Genomic DNA, 16,113 nt, shown 5'->3' on the forward strand with positions numbered 1-16,113 from the left:
ATGTTTCTCAAATGTACTACAATGCGCCTGGTGAGGTAATGTTCTACACTATCTTTCAAATTAGTCTCTGTAGAAGTTTCCTCGTGGCTAGAGAGTGCTTTCAGCAACAACAACCCCACCGGCTGGGTCACAACAAAGTAAGCTTGGGGTGCTTCGAAGTGAATCCCATAACAGTGAAGTAAGCAGTGTTATTTTGGGTTTACCTCTGCGCGAATGACTTTTAAAGAGTTACCTCTGCTGTCACTTCCGTCAAAAAAAGAAAACAAACAAAAGAGCAAGGTGGGCTAGAAACCACTTAAGACTGTTAGCAGGGTGTGCATGCATGTGCAGTGTGTGACTGCAGGTGTTATTCAAAACAATGCCATAGACCTGACGGGGCTAAAGCTGAGCTGCCATCACCACTTGCTGCAGAGGTGCTTCTCACAGTAACAGTCCAAGAACTTGACCTGTGTGGACTACTTTCTTTCAGTAAGCTGTAAGCAAAGGGCAAGTGCAACTTGGTCATGCCTTTAAATTTGTTATTTCTTATCAGGCTGAAGAACAGCCTTGGCCATTGGTAGTACATCTATCTTGCGACTATGGTAACACCAAGAAGTAAACAAGAACAGTGTGCGTGAGTGTGTGCGTGTATGCATGCGAGAGGGAGGTGAAGAAAGGATGTGTTTGTGTGAAGTTGTGAACTGCTCCTTGGCAGGCTTGGCTTGACCTGAGTGCACCCAACTTAGCGTAAGTAGGAGCGAGAGTTGCGAAATGCTTTTGCAAGATTGTGCTACGCTTTGGCAACAATTCTGCAGCTGTCAGCAGAATTTGCGACTTTTGTGTGATGTGCATGTATGAATCTATGCTCTGCAGGTATTGACAGCAGGGAGAAGGCGGTTAATGTGGTGAGTCACAGCCCCTTAGTGGGTCAGCACTAGCAATTAGTATCAGATTTCCATGATGCATCACTGCTGCTTGCTACTCTGCTAATAGGTTCTCTGCACCTGAACTGCAAAAGCACAGGGGGATTGGTTAATGTAAAAAGCTGCTGAATGCAAATCCTGCAAACGTGCCACCATATGCTATGAAAAAAAAAGATAAAGAGAGAAGTGAAACCACGCAAAGGTTTAAACCCCAACACGAAAACAGCTTACAGTTGCGGCCTCCCCTGCCTGCGCCCTGGACTACCCCTGGAGTGATCCAAAGGGTTCTGGGCAGTGGAGTTAAGAGAGAGGCAAGCCTCAGCACTGCAGATTCATCACCTCAGCCTGCCTCTCCTGATTTCTGGAAAGTCAGTTTCAGCCACTAAAGGAGGAGGTGGTGGGGAGGGAGGCAGAGAAGAAAGGGAGAAAGAGGAGGCAGTTTGGTTGGTGGGTGAGGGGAGGGGAGGGGGTTATTAGGCACCACTGCCTGTCTCCCATGCCGGCTGGGCAATATGCCTTGGATTTCTCCAGCATGGCATGGAATATATGGGTCAGTGTTAGGTGAGATCAAAGCAGGATTAGAGAGATAGGGTTACCATCTGTACAAAAAGAGGAAATGTAGCAAAACTTAACTCGGATAGCTGTTCATGCTTGAGATCATCAGAGAACTGTCATAAAACATACAGCGTGTCTTAAAGTGGCAGCTACACACATGCATAAACAGTAAAAGTCACACTGCTGTTTGCATGTACTAGTAAAAATTGCCAATGCTATGCAAAGCAGCATGCTTTGTGATGACTGATCATAAATGTAAAAAGTCCAGTGTCCTAACTTTTTTTTCATATTAGCACATCATCACATCTGAAACAGTCACACCTGTCAGAGCCGGATTTCTAGCAATACGGAGCACACACACACGCACGCATGCATGTATGCATACAGTACAGTCTATTGCAAGACTCTAGACCCTCAGGCATGATTTCATCTTTCTCAAGTCTTGCCTGTAGAGTCCAATATTGAGCAACCAGCAGCGCCTTCATCAAAGAAATGCGTTCAGGACGTCATGTCCCTCTCTCAGCTCATCTACTTGTTCTCGAGAATTAGCAGCGTGCTTTACTGTGAGCGTAATCCGGAGACAGCCGCTTGTGTTACAAAGAAACATTGAGGAGTAATGTACAGTAAGTCTCGTGTTAGCTGTCAAAGCGCTCAGAAGAGTTGAGATTACTCACCGTCCATTTTTTCAGCCTTTATGATTGTTAACGTCGGTTTCATATCGACAGCTGCCGTCATGATCATCAGATCAGCGTGAATTAATAACGCCGCCTCCCTCTTTAATTCTAACACCTCCAAAAGCGCAATATATTTCAAAGGAAAAAAAAATCTTCTCCTCCTCCTCTGGCGTCCCGATCAGTTCTTGATTTTGTAAAAAAATATATATTTATATATATATATAATATTCTCCTCTCACACTAAAAAAAAGAAATGGAAAAGAAAGAAACGATTCAGATTCTTTTACTCCTAACTTATCTTTCTCCCTCTCCGGTACACACACTCCCTCTTTTCCTCGTTCTTTCTTACTCACTCACTCACACACTCACTCACTTACTCCCTCCTCTGTATCTGTGGCTATGGGCGTTGCATTTGTGAAGAACCAGAGTGCGACGACAGAGAAGGGGGCGGTGACTGGGAATAACTTGCTAGCTGATTCACAATTCAATTACAAGGACCCCCCCACCCCCACCCCACACCCACCTCTTCCCTCTAGACACCCCCCCCCACACACACACACACACACACCAGCTCATGTGAAAGCTGTTACCTGTGACCCCGAGCAGCCTACATACGTCATCGTACGCACTCGGCGCCTTGCTCTTGATGTTGAGAAACACGCTGGTGATTTGATGATGAACATTTTAAATATGTAAACACATATTTTTAAGAGAGACTAACGGAAAAAAACGTCTTTATCACCTAATTTAGCATGCCAAACCATTAGGAATGAATTAATGTTGATCTATAAATCAGAGTCTGAGTTATTAAATCAGAGTTATTAATGTGTGGAAATAGTATTTCTACTAAAATCTCAAAACAAATAAGCTATATAGCTGAGATGAAGTTACTAAGAGCTAAAAGAACCTGGACTGTCTCTGTCCTATATATTCTGTGGGTCCAGGCATCCTCATAACTTGTAACTCACCCTCATAAACACCTCAGAGTATTTCCTGTTCAGGTTGCAGAGATCAATAAAAGTCAGCCACGTCTGTGTTCTTTATGCTGCTGCAGCACAGTCATAACAAAGTTTGTCTTTACAAACAGTTGCCCTATTAACCTTTATTGAAAATGAAGATATAAAAATAAAATAAAAATAAGGCACAAAAGTAATGCGAGGTTTAGTTGTCTGGATGTTTAAATCGATCTGCATTACCGAGACCGTCAATGAAAATCTAGTTTGGGAAATGCAAACTGCTTTTTCTTTAGTTTTCTGCTCGCTTTTTTTTTTTTTATCTGCCAATAATCAGGAACAATGACCATGCCTCACTGGAAATTGAATCATGTATTTGTTCTGCTGCTGAAAAAGAATAAAGACAAAAGAAAGACTGGGCTTTTTGCCACAGTAGGACTCCACTCTTCACAAGCTACTACCATCAAGGAGCACCTCCCATGGCAACAGAAGCTGTAATAACAGATGATTCATTTTTAACCAGGTTTTGTAAGAAATTTAAAATGTAAATAATTTTCTTTAGAGCACATATCCCACAGCCAGCCCCATCTTAAGAAACCTAGTTAGAATGAATCAATGGTACATCCTATGATGCACATCCACACGATACATCTGCATGTCTTGTACACTTGTACGTCTAAATGGGACGATGTGGGAGGAGGCTGGGGAGCCAGGGATATTGATCATGCATGGATTTTTTTCAACTGGTGGTACTTCACCGACTCCATTAGCAGCCCTGGATCGGGTTTCATTGCCCTGATAGGAGCCTCATCTGTGAGGAGTGCTGGTGGGTTCTGCGGTGAGAAAAGCTGCCTCACCAGGGAGGGAGGGGGGCTTTAAAGTAGAGGGGGTGATGGAGGAGAAGAATGGAGGAAGAAACAGTAGCTCTCCAGCAGTCAGCACGTCGGTCTCTCAAACGCTCTGACTGAACCTCTTTGTCTTCTGTTAATGAACTCCCTTGTATCTGCTCTTAAAAGGACAGCCTGGGTCCTTTTGTGCCTAAGGACAGCCATTTAGAGTTTAATGGTGTTGCTGACTAATATCTGGGCTGGTGACACTCTGGATGATTTTCACTTTGTTCCTGTCCATCTCTATTGATTTACATATTTTGTTAATATTTCATTTGATTTTAGTGATGAAACGTGCATACTAATTGGTAAACTAATATCTTAATAATAATCCTGTTAAAAAGTGATTACAAAAGCTCTTGAAATTCTTGGCTCCACTATGCATCTGAATATATTTATATTATGTTAGTACATTGTTGAGCTGTTTCTCAGAGCAGTGGCCATTGCCTGGTGTACAATGACCCTTAAAAGCAAGGCGAACAGCACTCTGACATGAGGAAAGGTTAAATGCTAAACAATCAGCTTCTCATCATCAGTCGTACAAGCTTATTATAACACAGTTTTGAACAATCTGAATTCCATAAGCAACTGCTAAAACAATTGTGTCATTTTCTTTTTAGCAATAAACATGAAACGATCGTCTCATGCATGTACAGTACCCCCAGGACACATGTCCTAGATCAAACAAGTTTTGGTTGCAGTGTCTCTTTTTCTTCACCTGGCAAATGCTGTTTCCATGGTTTTGACAGTTAGCTGCCTTCACTCATTTGTGTTGCTGTATAGCACCCCCGGCAAAAACAGCCTTCTCTCTCTCTCCTCGCTGCTGCTTGCTGTCAGTCTCTTACTGGCACATCTGTGCTTTCTGCCTGTCTATAATCCTCAGATGTAACCGTTGCACCTGCTACTTTTCACAGAGTTAACTGAAAGGTTATTTGATTTAGAGCAATCCATACAGCTGTCAAGTGATATTTGTCTTTGATGGCGGCACCCTCGCAGTAGTTGCAGGAGCCTTGGATGCTCTGAGGCTTTCGATGTTTGGCGTGTGCATTCTCACACATTTACAAACGCGAAGCCTTAAAAGATGACTGGGATAAAATCCCAAAGTCCCAGAGAATGTCTATGATCTGATGGGTATGGTATTTGCGTGAATAGAAGCCATTTAGCATGTAATCAGTCAGTCATTTATTTACAGCCACTCAAGCACACACACACACACATATGGGACACGCACACACACACACAGGGCAGACAGTCAAACAGTAAAACAGTGGGGTCCTTGTGGCTTCTGTCTAACAGCTCAGTCTCAGCTCTATCTGTGGTGGATGCTGTCTGAAGGTGCCACAGGCTGGATGCACTCCTGCTGAGATCAGAGGGTTAGCTGGGACAGGAGTGCTGTGTCCCTGTATGTGTGAGTCTGTCTCTGCTCATAGATGTCTACTGTGCTTGTGCACATCTCTTTCTTATGCCTCGCATTCCAAAATCTTTTTCTTCCCGAATGTGTTTGTGCGCGTGCATGTGTTTTTGTGTGTATGTGTGTGCGCACACGCCGCTAAATTGTGTGGATGTAAAGTGCACTGGGAAAGTAGCAGGGCCTCCCTGAACAAAGGCTCAGCTCTTTTCTGAACAATTAGCTCCGCTAAAAAGGACATCTCTTCCTCCATTAGCGGCACCACGTGCCCCCCATCACTCCATTGTGCAGATAATTCAATTATCCCCACCCCCCTCCGCGTCTCTTTGCCTCCCAGACCTCCCTTTACTTGTCTTGCGTTCTTCTCCCTCCCTCCCTCCTCTCCATTATTAGCACAGTCTCGCAGTCTGCTAGTCCTCACAGCTAAAGGGATCATACATCAGTGTTACTCTATGTTTCATATGAAAAATGAAGGTTGTGTATCATAGTAAATAGCAACGCCCAAAGGAATGATCCACTCAGTTAAGAAACAAGCAGTTGTTGGATTCTTTTTTTTTTCCTTTGGTTAATTGTTGTATAAATTCAGTTTATATTAAAATGCTAAAGTGAGCAACTGACCATTAACTATTACAAAGAGGACTTGACTCAACAACCAACGCAAATTACGGGATACAGTTAGAGGAATTCACTTTTACCGCTACTGGTAAAGTACGCTCATTGTTTTTAAAAGCTCTGCATATTGCTATGCTCACGACATAAACATTAAAACAATGGGAGGTCTATCACAGGATTCATTAAAGCACCACCTTTCCTGGTGAGCTGGCATCTGTTGCATCATCACCCCCGTCAGTGATTGCATGTCTTTCAGAACTGCATGTTCTCCTACTGAAGTGGTTTGTAATTAGTCACTGCGCTATCAAGAGGAACTTACCACACGAACACTTCCTAGAAATATGGCCTGTAGAACTCTGGGAAAGGGAAGTTTAAAAAATGATTGGTACTTAAAAGCAGAGCGTTTCCAAAAAGAGAATAAATAAATAAAATTACAACACTAACAGAGAAGAAAGCAATCATTTTTCAATCAGGGTACAATGCCAAAAGCTGTAGGTGAAAAGGGGAAAAATGCATTTCTGACGATCTCAAGTGATATTTTTAAAAAGCATTGGAGAAAATGGCTCATCAAAGGAGAAGAAGCAAAAAAATAATTTCAAGATTTCAGTTAACCAAAGCAGAACTTTGAATTATGGGATAGAGATTCCAGAGTGGCTCTATTGTAAACCGTGTCTCAGAAGCCTAATGTGGAAACTCATTCAAACGGTTCAGACATCTAAAAATAAAACTACAAATGTGCAGTGTAGTAGAAGCAGATGAACTCTTCACTATTTTTATTGACTTGCATTTCTTGCTTTAGCTCTATCACCATGCCATGTGCTTCAAATGTGCACAGTTGTGTAGCCCATTCCCCTGCAGTTGTCTGCCGCTTTTCCGTGTTTCCACTCTTGTTTTGTTTTATTGTTAGAGGGGGAAGTGTGCGCTGGCCTGATTAGTATCAATGTTTCCTCCTTTCCCATAACCCTCCAGACCCCCGCAGGCTGCCTGTTTACTTTTAGAAAATAAAAAATGGGCCTTCGCCCGTGAGGACGTGCCCCTCATCAGAGGCGAACCCCCCCCCCAACTCCACTCAAGGCCCCACATCTTAGATCCTCCTCCCCTCATCTCTTCTCCTCCCACCACTGCAGTCCCACTTCTGTGACTTCTCTTTTTCCCTATCCATATTCTCTCCTAAAATTGTACTCCACCCCCCCCCCCCCCACACACACCCCCAATTCCCCTCCTCTTGCAACTGTCCAGCTGTCAAATGACATCATATAAAACACAGGCCAATGGTCTCTGAGTGCCAGATCACAGCTGTGTCTGCGTGTACTAAATGGGAGTGCATGTTTAAATGTACAGTGAACTCAGGAGAGCCTGGGAGTGAATGTATGTGTGTGTGCGCCTCCCTGTATGTGTGTGTGTGTGCCTGTTTCACTGAATGGAAGGATGCTGTAATACAATACACACAAGAGTGCAGGGTGTGAATTTAATGAATGAATACGCGAGTGTGTATCACTCCAGGATGTTGGTGGAGCGTGTTTGCATGTGTGTGATTTCTGTGCCTGGATTTTGGTGAGATTGTGCAGAAATGCACCCTCACTCTTTTATTAGCACACACACACACACACACACACACACACACACACACACACACACACACACACACACACACACACACACACGCATACTTAACTCACACATGCACATAAAGTGAATTTCCTCAGTGGGCGTTTGCAACAGATCCTTTGGTGTGAGTGTTGGAGAGTATAGAGTAGAGCTGGGTTAGTGTAAACATTACCATGTCATGGCTGTTGTCAGGAAGCAGTGTGTGTGACATTGGGCTCAGGGCCAAGCATGTAACATCCTAAATCCCTGCCTCACATCTGCTCTGTATCTTTTCTTTCTCACAGTAACACGTTTCATTTTAAACACACCCAGTCCATTCACAAGGGGAAAAATAGTGACTTCAGTTGCAAAATCAGGCTCTAACCACCTTAAAAGACACACAAAATATTTCATCCCAAATATCCAAGACAGACATGACATGTTTGTGTTTATATTTATAGCGCCAATGGATTTGTTACATGAATATACATAAAGAGGGGGGTTTACAGATGTGAAAAAATAACAGAATTTAAAACTGGCAAAACCTCAGTGGTCTGAAAAAGAACAAGTATGCGTTCAAATACGAGAAATCTCCAAAGCTCTGCTTGCACAGCACCAGAAACTTAAAATTGTTTGCACCTGTATTTCTAAGTCTACACAAATCGTTTGCGGGTATTCAGAATTTGCAAATGTGAAATTATTAAGAGAAGTTTCTCTTTGTTTTTTTCAGTTTGAAAGAAATGAGTCAAATCAACGGCTCGGGGTGTGGAGACTGTGTCAGAGATTATTGAGCAGCTTTTTGAGGTTAACGGCAACTCATAACAGCGTATGGTGGTAGGACAGAAACCAAAGCAGTTCTTATGACATTGCTGTTAAGAGCTAAATGACTCTAACCGCATCTCCAGGTGGCTCAAATGCTCTGAGACCTGCGGTCTCCATGGATTTTGGAGACGAGAACGAGAAAAGAAAAAAAAAAAAGAAGGTCAGCACTCGGTCATTTTTTTCCACTTAGCAATGTTTATGTCAATGGTTTAGCGCTGGGAGGAATGAAGTGAGTGCTCCAAAAGAGTGTGTCTCTGTAACAAACATCAGCAAATCCCATCAAATCCTGACTCCCTCTTGTACTGGCGTATGCAAGCATATGCACACACACACACGTACAAACACACACACACATACTCTCTCTCTCTCTCTCTCTCTCTCTCTCACACACACACACACACACACACACACACACACACACACACACACACACACACACACACAAACACACACACACACACACACAAGCACTTAGCCCCCCTCCACCTCTCCAGAGACCAAACCAGAGGCTTGGGAAAAAGATGGCCGCCCTTTGGCCCCCTGTCTTGCCCCTGCATCCAGCTCAGGGAGGTGACGGAAGAAAGCCTGTGCCCCCCAGCACCCCTATCTTACTCCCGTGGCGTGTGTCCCAGTCCAACAGCATCAATCACTTTTGAGAAGTAGAAGAGGCCAGAGTCAAACGCAGGCAAATGCACTGGGAGGAATGTTCCAGTTTAAAATAAAACTAATTTGAAAAACAATGAACGAAAAAAAAAAACCTAGAAAGAGAGGGCTGTTAGAAGAAAAATGAAGAGCATTTGCCCCCAGAAACAGAGTGGGAGGAAGATAGAGAACGTAAGAGAGGGGGGTATGAGGGTATCTGGTAAAGGCATTGCCCTCAGGGTCAGCATCACCAACATCCCCCGTGCAGCAGACGCAGAACAACAGGCCAAGTTGAGACTCTGCACGCGTGCATGTGTGTGTGTGCATGTCCTTAAATGTGTGCAATACTGAAGTTGTGGAAACATAAATCTGTTCCACTTTGGGGTCTCTATTAATAGGAGCAACGCATGTCCACAGTGTAAATCATCACATTTTACTTTTGAAAGCTTGGTTTAAGGTTAGGTTGCGGGTTAGGGAAGATGACAATCAGGTTAGACCCTTGTCCTGAGCTCCCCTTTTCCCCATCTAGCATACAGCAGGGACTTTTTTCACATAACTGGAAATACTCAGTTTTATTTAAGCATTGATGCCTCCTTCATAGAGCCTATGCAGGCAGCTAAGCACAAGATGTCCACTCAGCTTGGTGTGAATTTTCCAGACAATTACCTTCACTATTCTGTACCTGGAAGATGATAAGTTAAAGGCTGTCAGCTCTGACTGAAACAGGCATCGGGGTTTGACATTCATGGTGACAATACATGTGTTAAAATAGCTTTATTGTGTTATAACAACAAAATGAGCAAGATTTGGTGTGCCATGATCGAAGAGATGAATCCATTTAGCATACAAACTCTTTTGGTTGCTCTTTGTTGTTGTAGTGCCGAATCACATACAAGAAGGAATAAAAAGGAGGCAAATTGTAATCTCTATTTTCTGACAGATTACCACTTCTGCATCTTGTGGTTTCATACAAGCTATGACAATGTTTCTATCAAGCAACTAAGGGTCTATTAGGAACATTAACATTTGATTGTAAAAGGTTAACTTGATCAAAACGCTATCACAATTAAAAATTGTTAAATTATGGGTCCTGGTTAAGAATCAGTTCATAAATACTACATACACTTGACATCAGACTGATGATTTCTTACCTGTAGGGCACATTTCACGTCCGTCCGGAACCTCCTGCAGGGGTATATCGTGAGGGTAAAGGGGCTGTGATGGGTAATACTGCTGATGAGGGTGAACCACACCTGGGTGCTGGGTCTGTGGGCCCATTGCCACACCTCCACTCTGCCTCTGGAGACAAAATGAACAATGGAGACAAAATTTAATTTGTAATCATTTATCCACAAGATGACAAACAGAATGTGCAGTTGCATGCATTCTCTGCATGCAACTGCTCATTCTTTCTTAAAAGAAATCTTTTTAAAAATCACCCAAACTTCACAAACGAGGGATGGGGACTTTTTATTTGATAAACATTAAATAAATCAGTTAGCAACACAAAATGTGGTATGGACTTAGTTTATGCCTCTAACATTAAGTTATACAGTCTTCCTAATTGGGATTTTGGTTATAGTGAGCTCAGATAGCATAGCTAATGAGGATGTATGTGGAAAATGCTCCTTTTAAAACTTCTGTAGTGTGTGAGTGTTAGAATAAAAGATATGGTCAGGGTTTAAAATCACCCAAAATCACTTGAACCCTTGAAGAACAAGAGGAAAAGCCTGTTGGTTAGTGTGCCTTTCCATTGAATAATTATGCAGCTAAATTTGATGTGTTAACCAATGAAAAACGTTAACGTATGAGCTTATCAATATAGCTGTCCGGTGGCTTTGTCCCAGAGTGTAACCTTGTATTTTGGAAACATTTTTTCATTGTACTCACATACAGATAACCCCTGCAGCTAAATTTGACTCATTCAGTTTATCTTTGCTCTGTTGTTTTATCCTGCTTATCGCAGAACTGTTCACGTAAGAGGCTGCACTGGGGGGGAAGTCTAAAGTCAGCACTTGGCAGCAGGGCTAAAGAGATATAAAATTCTTTGAGGAAACAAGAGACAGTGGCGAAGAAGATAGCCATTTTTAGTAAATCAAAATCTAACTTTGACCACTCATGAAAAACATCAGGAAATAGCATTCTTTAAAACTGGCGTTTTTCTCACAGGCACATGACGGCTTATATAACTGGATATATAATTGGATATAACTACAGCATCCTATGATTTATGTCACATGTGTAAGTGACAGCCCCAGCAGACAGAGTGACTGGCAATCTGATAAGCAGCTCCTGTTTAAGCACTGCACCATTTATCAGTAGCTATCTAGTTTTATGGATGACTAACATGACCAAAGAATCGAGGAGGCCAGTTTACAAGGTTCTTGAGAGATTTGCATTTTCTATCAAGTCAGTCAGCAAAGGAGGGAAAGTTAGATAGGGAAGAAGGGAGCCACATGGAGGATTTATGGAGTAGACAGGCTGTCGCAGATACCAATGCAGATACCATCGACACCATAATATTCAGCTCATTCAGCTCATGTAGAACAACTTTAAATGTCGGGGTCAGCCTATATTTGGAGGAGCCTGCCTTTATAATGCATGCTTTTATATGGCCTACCTGTTATTTTAGGGACTAAAGTATTGGGAAATCTAATAGAAGTTTAGGGTCAAGTAATTTCTCAGGGGGACGACTACTGTCGACTACTGTAAATGAAAATTCATGTATTTTGGATGTGGGGCTTGCAATGCTCACCATTTTTGAGTATAAGTATTAGCAGCATCCTGTTTGTTTTAATAATCTATGTGAAGCACATTGAGTTTATGTGTAGTGGAATGTGTGAAAATTACATTTTTTTTCAAAACATTATACCTATTAATCAGTGAGAGCATGACATGCTTACTGTTGTTGCAGAACTGAATAGTCTTTGGTGTATAGGACTTCAGCATTCTTATATAGCATGTATGTGACGCAGTTAGATGTATTTTTGTGTTTGGCCTCACTCCAGTAATCCAGTTAGACCATTCCATGTACAGAAAGGCATAACTTTAGAATATTGCAACATATTTTGCAATATGGTGAAGAAATCTTACAGTGCACATGTAAAAACAACTGAAACGCCCACTGTTACAAGACGCTACATTTGTGTCACAATCAAACATATGCGCACAGACACATACTCAATTACCACCGAGTGGTTTTAAGAGGAAAGCCCTTGTCTATTGCTAGCAAACCAGGCAGATTTAATTAAACATACCTTTGTGTTACTTGAAATGTGGTCTATAAGGGTTCTTAATATACTTAATACAAATGATGTGTTGTTAACAGGTTATAATTTTTTGCACTTTTGCTTTTCTGCAAAGACAAAATGTAAAGTTCCAAAAATAGCCGTGTCTGAAATCATACATCCATATGTCCACGCAAACAACTTGGAGTGCAAGAAAAATGAGTTGCAAATTTAGATCCAAAATCTAAATTTGCAACTCATTTTTGAGTAAAACAATGAGTTTTCTTTGTACATTGTGGAGGTAATGAGTGATTCTGGGTACAGCCCCTGCAACCTGCTGCTGTTCACTCCATCCTTCATGTCTGGGGTTCTTTCATTGTGTTCATTATTTGCGTGAAAAAGATATGTAAAGAAAAGGATTAATTCAATGCATTACAAAAGGTAAGGTTACAAATGAAACTATTTGCATTTGTATCAATTTCATTTTCAACAAGCTGTGTGATTCTTTGAGTTTTTCTTTTTCTTTTTGCAGCTGTTTTCTGAATACTGCCTTTGTGAAATACATAGAACTTAGATATTGTCTTAAAGAGAGAAAAAAATATCAGAGCCTTTGCTTTTTGCTGATAATTTATGTAAATTCAAGAGAATAAAGCTACCGAGGTGACATGGGCTCACCTTTTGACCAAGCTGCCCTTGTATACAGTAGTCTCAATTTCAAAGGCAAGCCCCACCACCTGAGCCAATTAGGAAACAGGGAGAGGCATCATTCTGTGTTTTGTATTAGAACGGGGTGGGGTTGCCATTTGCATGTAACCTCAGTCTATTATCCTAATGTGCTGGCGCTCTGCATACAAATGGAGCCATTTATTTTGCAGCACACTGGCCTTCACCCTTCAAATGCTCACCTGACAGGAATCCCAATGTTCCCAGCAACTGTCTCTGACTTTGTATTCAGCACTACCATTTGGAAAGTGTTAAGGGTTCTTGCAAACACACTGCTGCAAAGCACAGTGCGGGTGGCTCAGCTGAGAAAAGTGCTGGTCTGCTGGGGTTGCCTGACTCCAGTTTGATTGGTTAGTGCCAAGGCTGGAGGCCTAGGTCTCATTATTTACAATATTACTTGCTAAAGAGAAGTACACAGTGCAGGCTTGTTGTGCAACACAGAGGAGCTCGAAAGGGCAATTTCACAGCCGTGTAGAGAATTGTCTTGTTCAACAGCTCTGTTTCCTAACTTTTGATGAAATCATGAGGAACAGCATGTACAGATACAGGCGCTTTTACTGCAAACCCTGGTGGAGTGAACTGAAAAAGAAATAGAGTATCCTCCTGTAAGGTGATGGAATCCAGAGTTGCTAATACACTGACAAGAACACCACTCTAATGCTCCTGCACACATTCCTGCACTGAGCAGTTTGCACACACACACAAACGCTCATTCGCTCACACTCGTGGACGGCTGTGTGGTAGGTAGCCGAGGCAGTCTTAACACAGAGATAATTTACGAGGGAGGTCTTACCAGTGTGCCCAGACGGTCACAGGGGTGAAGGGCTGGGTAGGAAGAAACTGGATCCATGTAGTAACTCATCACGGACACTGTGGACAGGAGAAGCAGGGCCTGCTGAAGGGATCAACGTACAAACAGTGCAGGCAGAGAGAGGCAGCCTATCCGTCACACGCTGTCTACACTTTGTGTGTGCAGGTCCGTGGTATATGTGCATGTATGCATAGGTGTGTGAGAGAGGAAAAGCTGGGAGAGGGAAGGGGGTCAAGAAGGAGACAAGATAATACAGGGAAATAGAAATTTGAGCTGTTTTTTTAATAATAATAATATAATAATGGATTGGATTTATATAGCGCTTTTCAAGGCACCCAAAGCGCTTTACAATTCCACTATTCATTCACTCTCACATTCATACACTGGTGTAGGCAAGCTACAGTTGTAGCCACAGCTGCCCTGGGGCAGACTGACAGAAGCGAGGCTGCCATATCGCGCCATCGGCCCCTCTGGCCAACACCAGTAGGCAAGTAGGGTAAAGTGTCTTGCCCAGGGACACAACATCCTGTTTTCATGCCATTTTTTACATTTGTTTTTGATTTACAATATATATTTGCGTTACTTTATTTCTATTGACACGTAGTCAATCAATCAACATCTCACATTGCGCTACTTCATGGTTTAAGTCTGACAGGATGTTATTTTTTTAAGAAAATCTTGGTATGTTCTCAACAAAAATGAATTTCAGCTGATGTAAATCCATCCACTAAGGAACATTTCCACCACTTCTTCCACTATCTTCCTCCCTCCCATTACACCAGTCTGCCTCCTCCTTTCATCTACCTCGCTTCTTCCTCCTCTTCTCCTTCACCCTCCTTCCTCCTCCTCCTCTCCTTGCCGCCCTCCTCCACGCTTCTGCTTATCACTTAACATTGTTTACTCAAAGCAGCACCAACAAAAGAGACTGAAAAGTGAACTGAAGGACTGCATTAGAGGTGGGTTGTGATATGGGCAGTGTTGTGTTTCATACAGGTCTCATCTTCGTCACATTCATATGTTAAGCAATTTGGCATTTCTAGTCTGTGGCAGCTGCTGACAGAAAGATGTGCAGCCGCTCAATGCTTGCAGATGTTCGGCATATCAAAAATAAATAAATAAATAAATTTAAAAAAAGATTCAAATGCTTTTATTCCCGTAGAAAGAAAAAAAATAGCACAAAGTGAATAATTACGTCTGTCAATCAAACGCATGCCTTACTTTTAGCCGTTCAAGTCTCTCTGATTTATTGAGAAAAAGGCAAAAAATCAATAAAAAAAATCAATAAATCACTGCTAGATAAAACATTCATATAGGTCTAACTCCACATTTAGTCATATGAAGAGATGCTATTTATATATGAAGCTACATTTCGGAGCTCTGTTAGAAATCAGTTTAAAGCCCGTTAATTGAAGGCAATTAGCAATCCTGAAGTTTCTCTTGTTCAGAGAAAATAAAATAAAACAAAAACGTGAAGGCAACTTTTTATGCGCAAAATAAGTAACGGTGGAACAGGTCGGAAACAACGCGTCACGCATTCGGAAGAATTCCTGACGGGAAAAAACTAAAACTTTAAAGCCAACACTTTCCCTCTCGTGGATCAAAGGAGCGACGAGCGCAGATAATAACAGCGTCTTCTTAATTCTACCACTGACCTGTAAGAAGATGCAGAAAGAAAAGAAGAAGAAAAAAACAACAACTTTGCACTTACCGACTGCGGTGTTTAAAAGTTTCCTGTGAGCGCTGGACAGCTGAGTGTGACAGCTGAGCGGTGGACTGCAGAGATGCTGTACCTGCCTCGCAGCGAATCCCACGGAGGAAGAAATGATATGCGCACTTTTAGTCCCTCCCTCAGTCCTACGGTGATCCTCTCCAAATCCAATTTTTCCTCTGTATGTAGTCTTTGGACTTCACATGTGGTTCACATGCAGCCACAGTAGGTGTAAACTTGTAGAGAACCTGTGCTGCCATGTGTAGCTTTTCCTCTATTTTCAGTCAGCTTGTGTTTCAAAAGATTATAATATCTATATTCTCTTTCAGTAAATATAACAGTGTCATTTTTTTTAGCTAAATTAGATTTAGGTTTGTTTATTTCCTTTTTCTTTTGGTTTGTTTGTTCCTCGTCCTCCATCAGAGTCATGACAGGGAGGAAACAGCAGGGAGGCAAAAAACAAAGGTTTTGACTATCATTGCAACTGTTGACTTTCCTGTGATGTTGTCCTCTGACACCGTTGTTTGTCTGACATGCAATTTTTTCTCTCTCTCTCTCTTTAAAACAAGGATCTCAGATGTCTGAGCATGTGTGTCAAGCAG

The 16,113-nt window shown here is 42.1% G+C and overlaps 1 protein-coding gene across 3 annotated transcripts in view; it reads right to left on the reverse strand.

Moving 5' to 3' along the window:
* The window catches only part of ets1 (ETS proto-oncogene 1, transcription factor), a 35,210-nt gene extending 19,625 nt beyond the window's left edge, over window positions 1-15,585 (reverse strand). For 2 of the 3 annotated variants that reach the window (XM_086261257.1, XM_086261256.1), the window contains exons 1-3: window positions 15,512-15,585; window positions 13,786-13,862; window positions 10,194-10,341 (exon numbers count right to left, since the gene is read on the reverse strand). In XM_086261257.1, the coding sequence (XP_086117383.1) occupies window positions 10,194-10,341; window positions 13,786-13,854 (217 nt within the window). In that variant the 5' untranslated portion in view covers window positions 13,855-13,862; window positions 15,512-15,585. Of the gene's footprint in view, window positions 1-2,131; window positions 2,518-10,193; window positions 10,342-13,785; window positions 13,863-15,511 lie in introns of those variants that run through there. The other variant, XM_086261258.1, reaches the window with a different exon arrangement.
* Window positions 15,586-16,113: the final 528 nt, after the last annotated feature.

This window comes from Aulonocara sp. 'chitande type north' Nkhata Bay, linkage group LG14 (genome assembly GCF_057382095.1).
Source record: "Aulonocara sp. 'chitande type north' Nkhata Bay isolate Kocher_YH1m ecotype deep benthic linkage group LG14, A_spYH_male_GT1.1, whole genome shotgun sequence".
In the NCBI taxonomy this organism is placed as follows: Eukaryota; Metazoa; Chordata; class Actinopteri; order Cichliformes; family Cichlidae; genus Aulonocara; species Aulonocara sp. 'chitande type north' Nkhata Bay.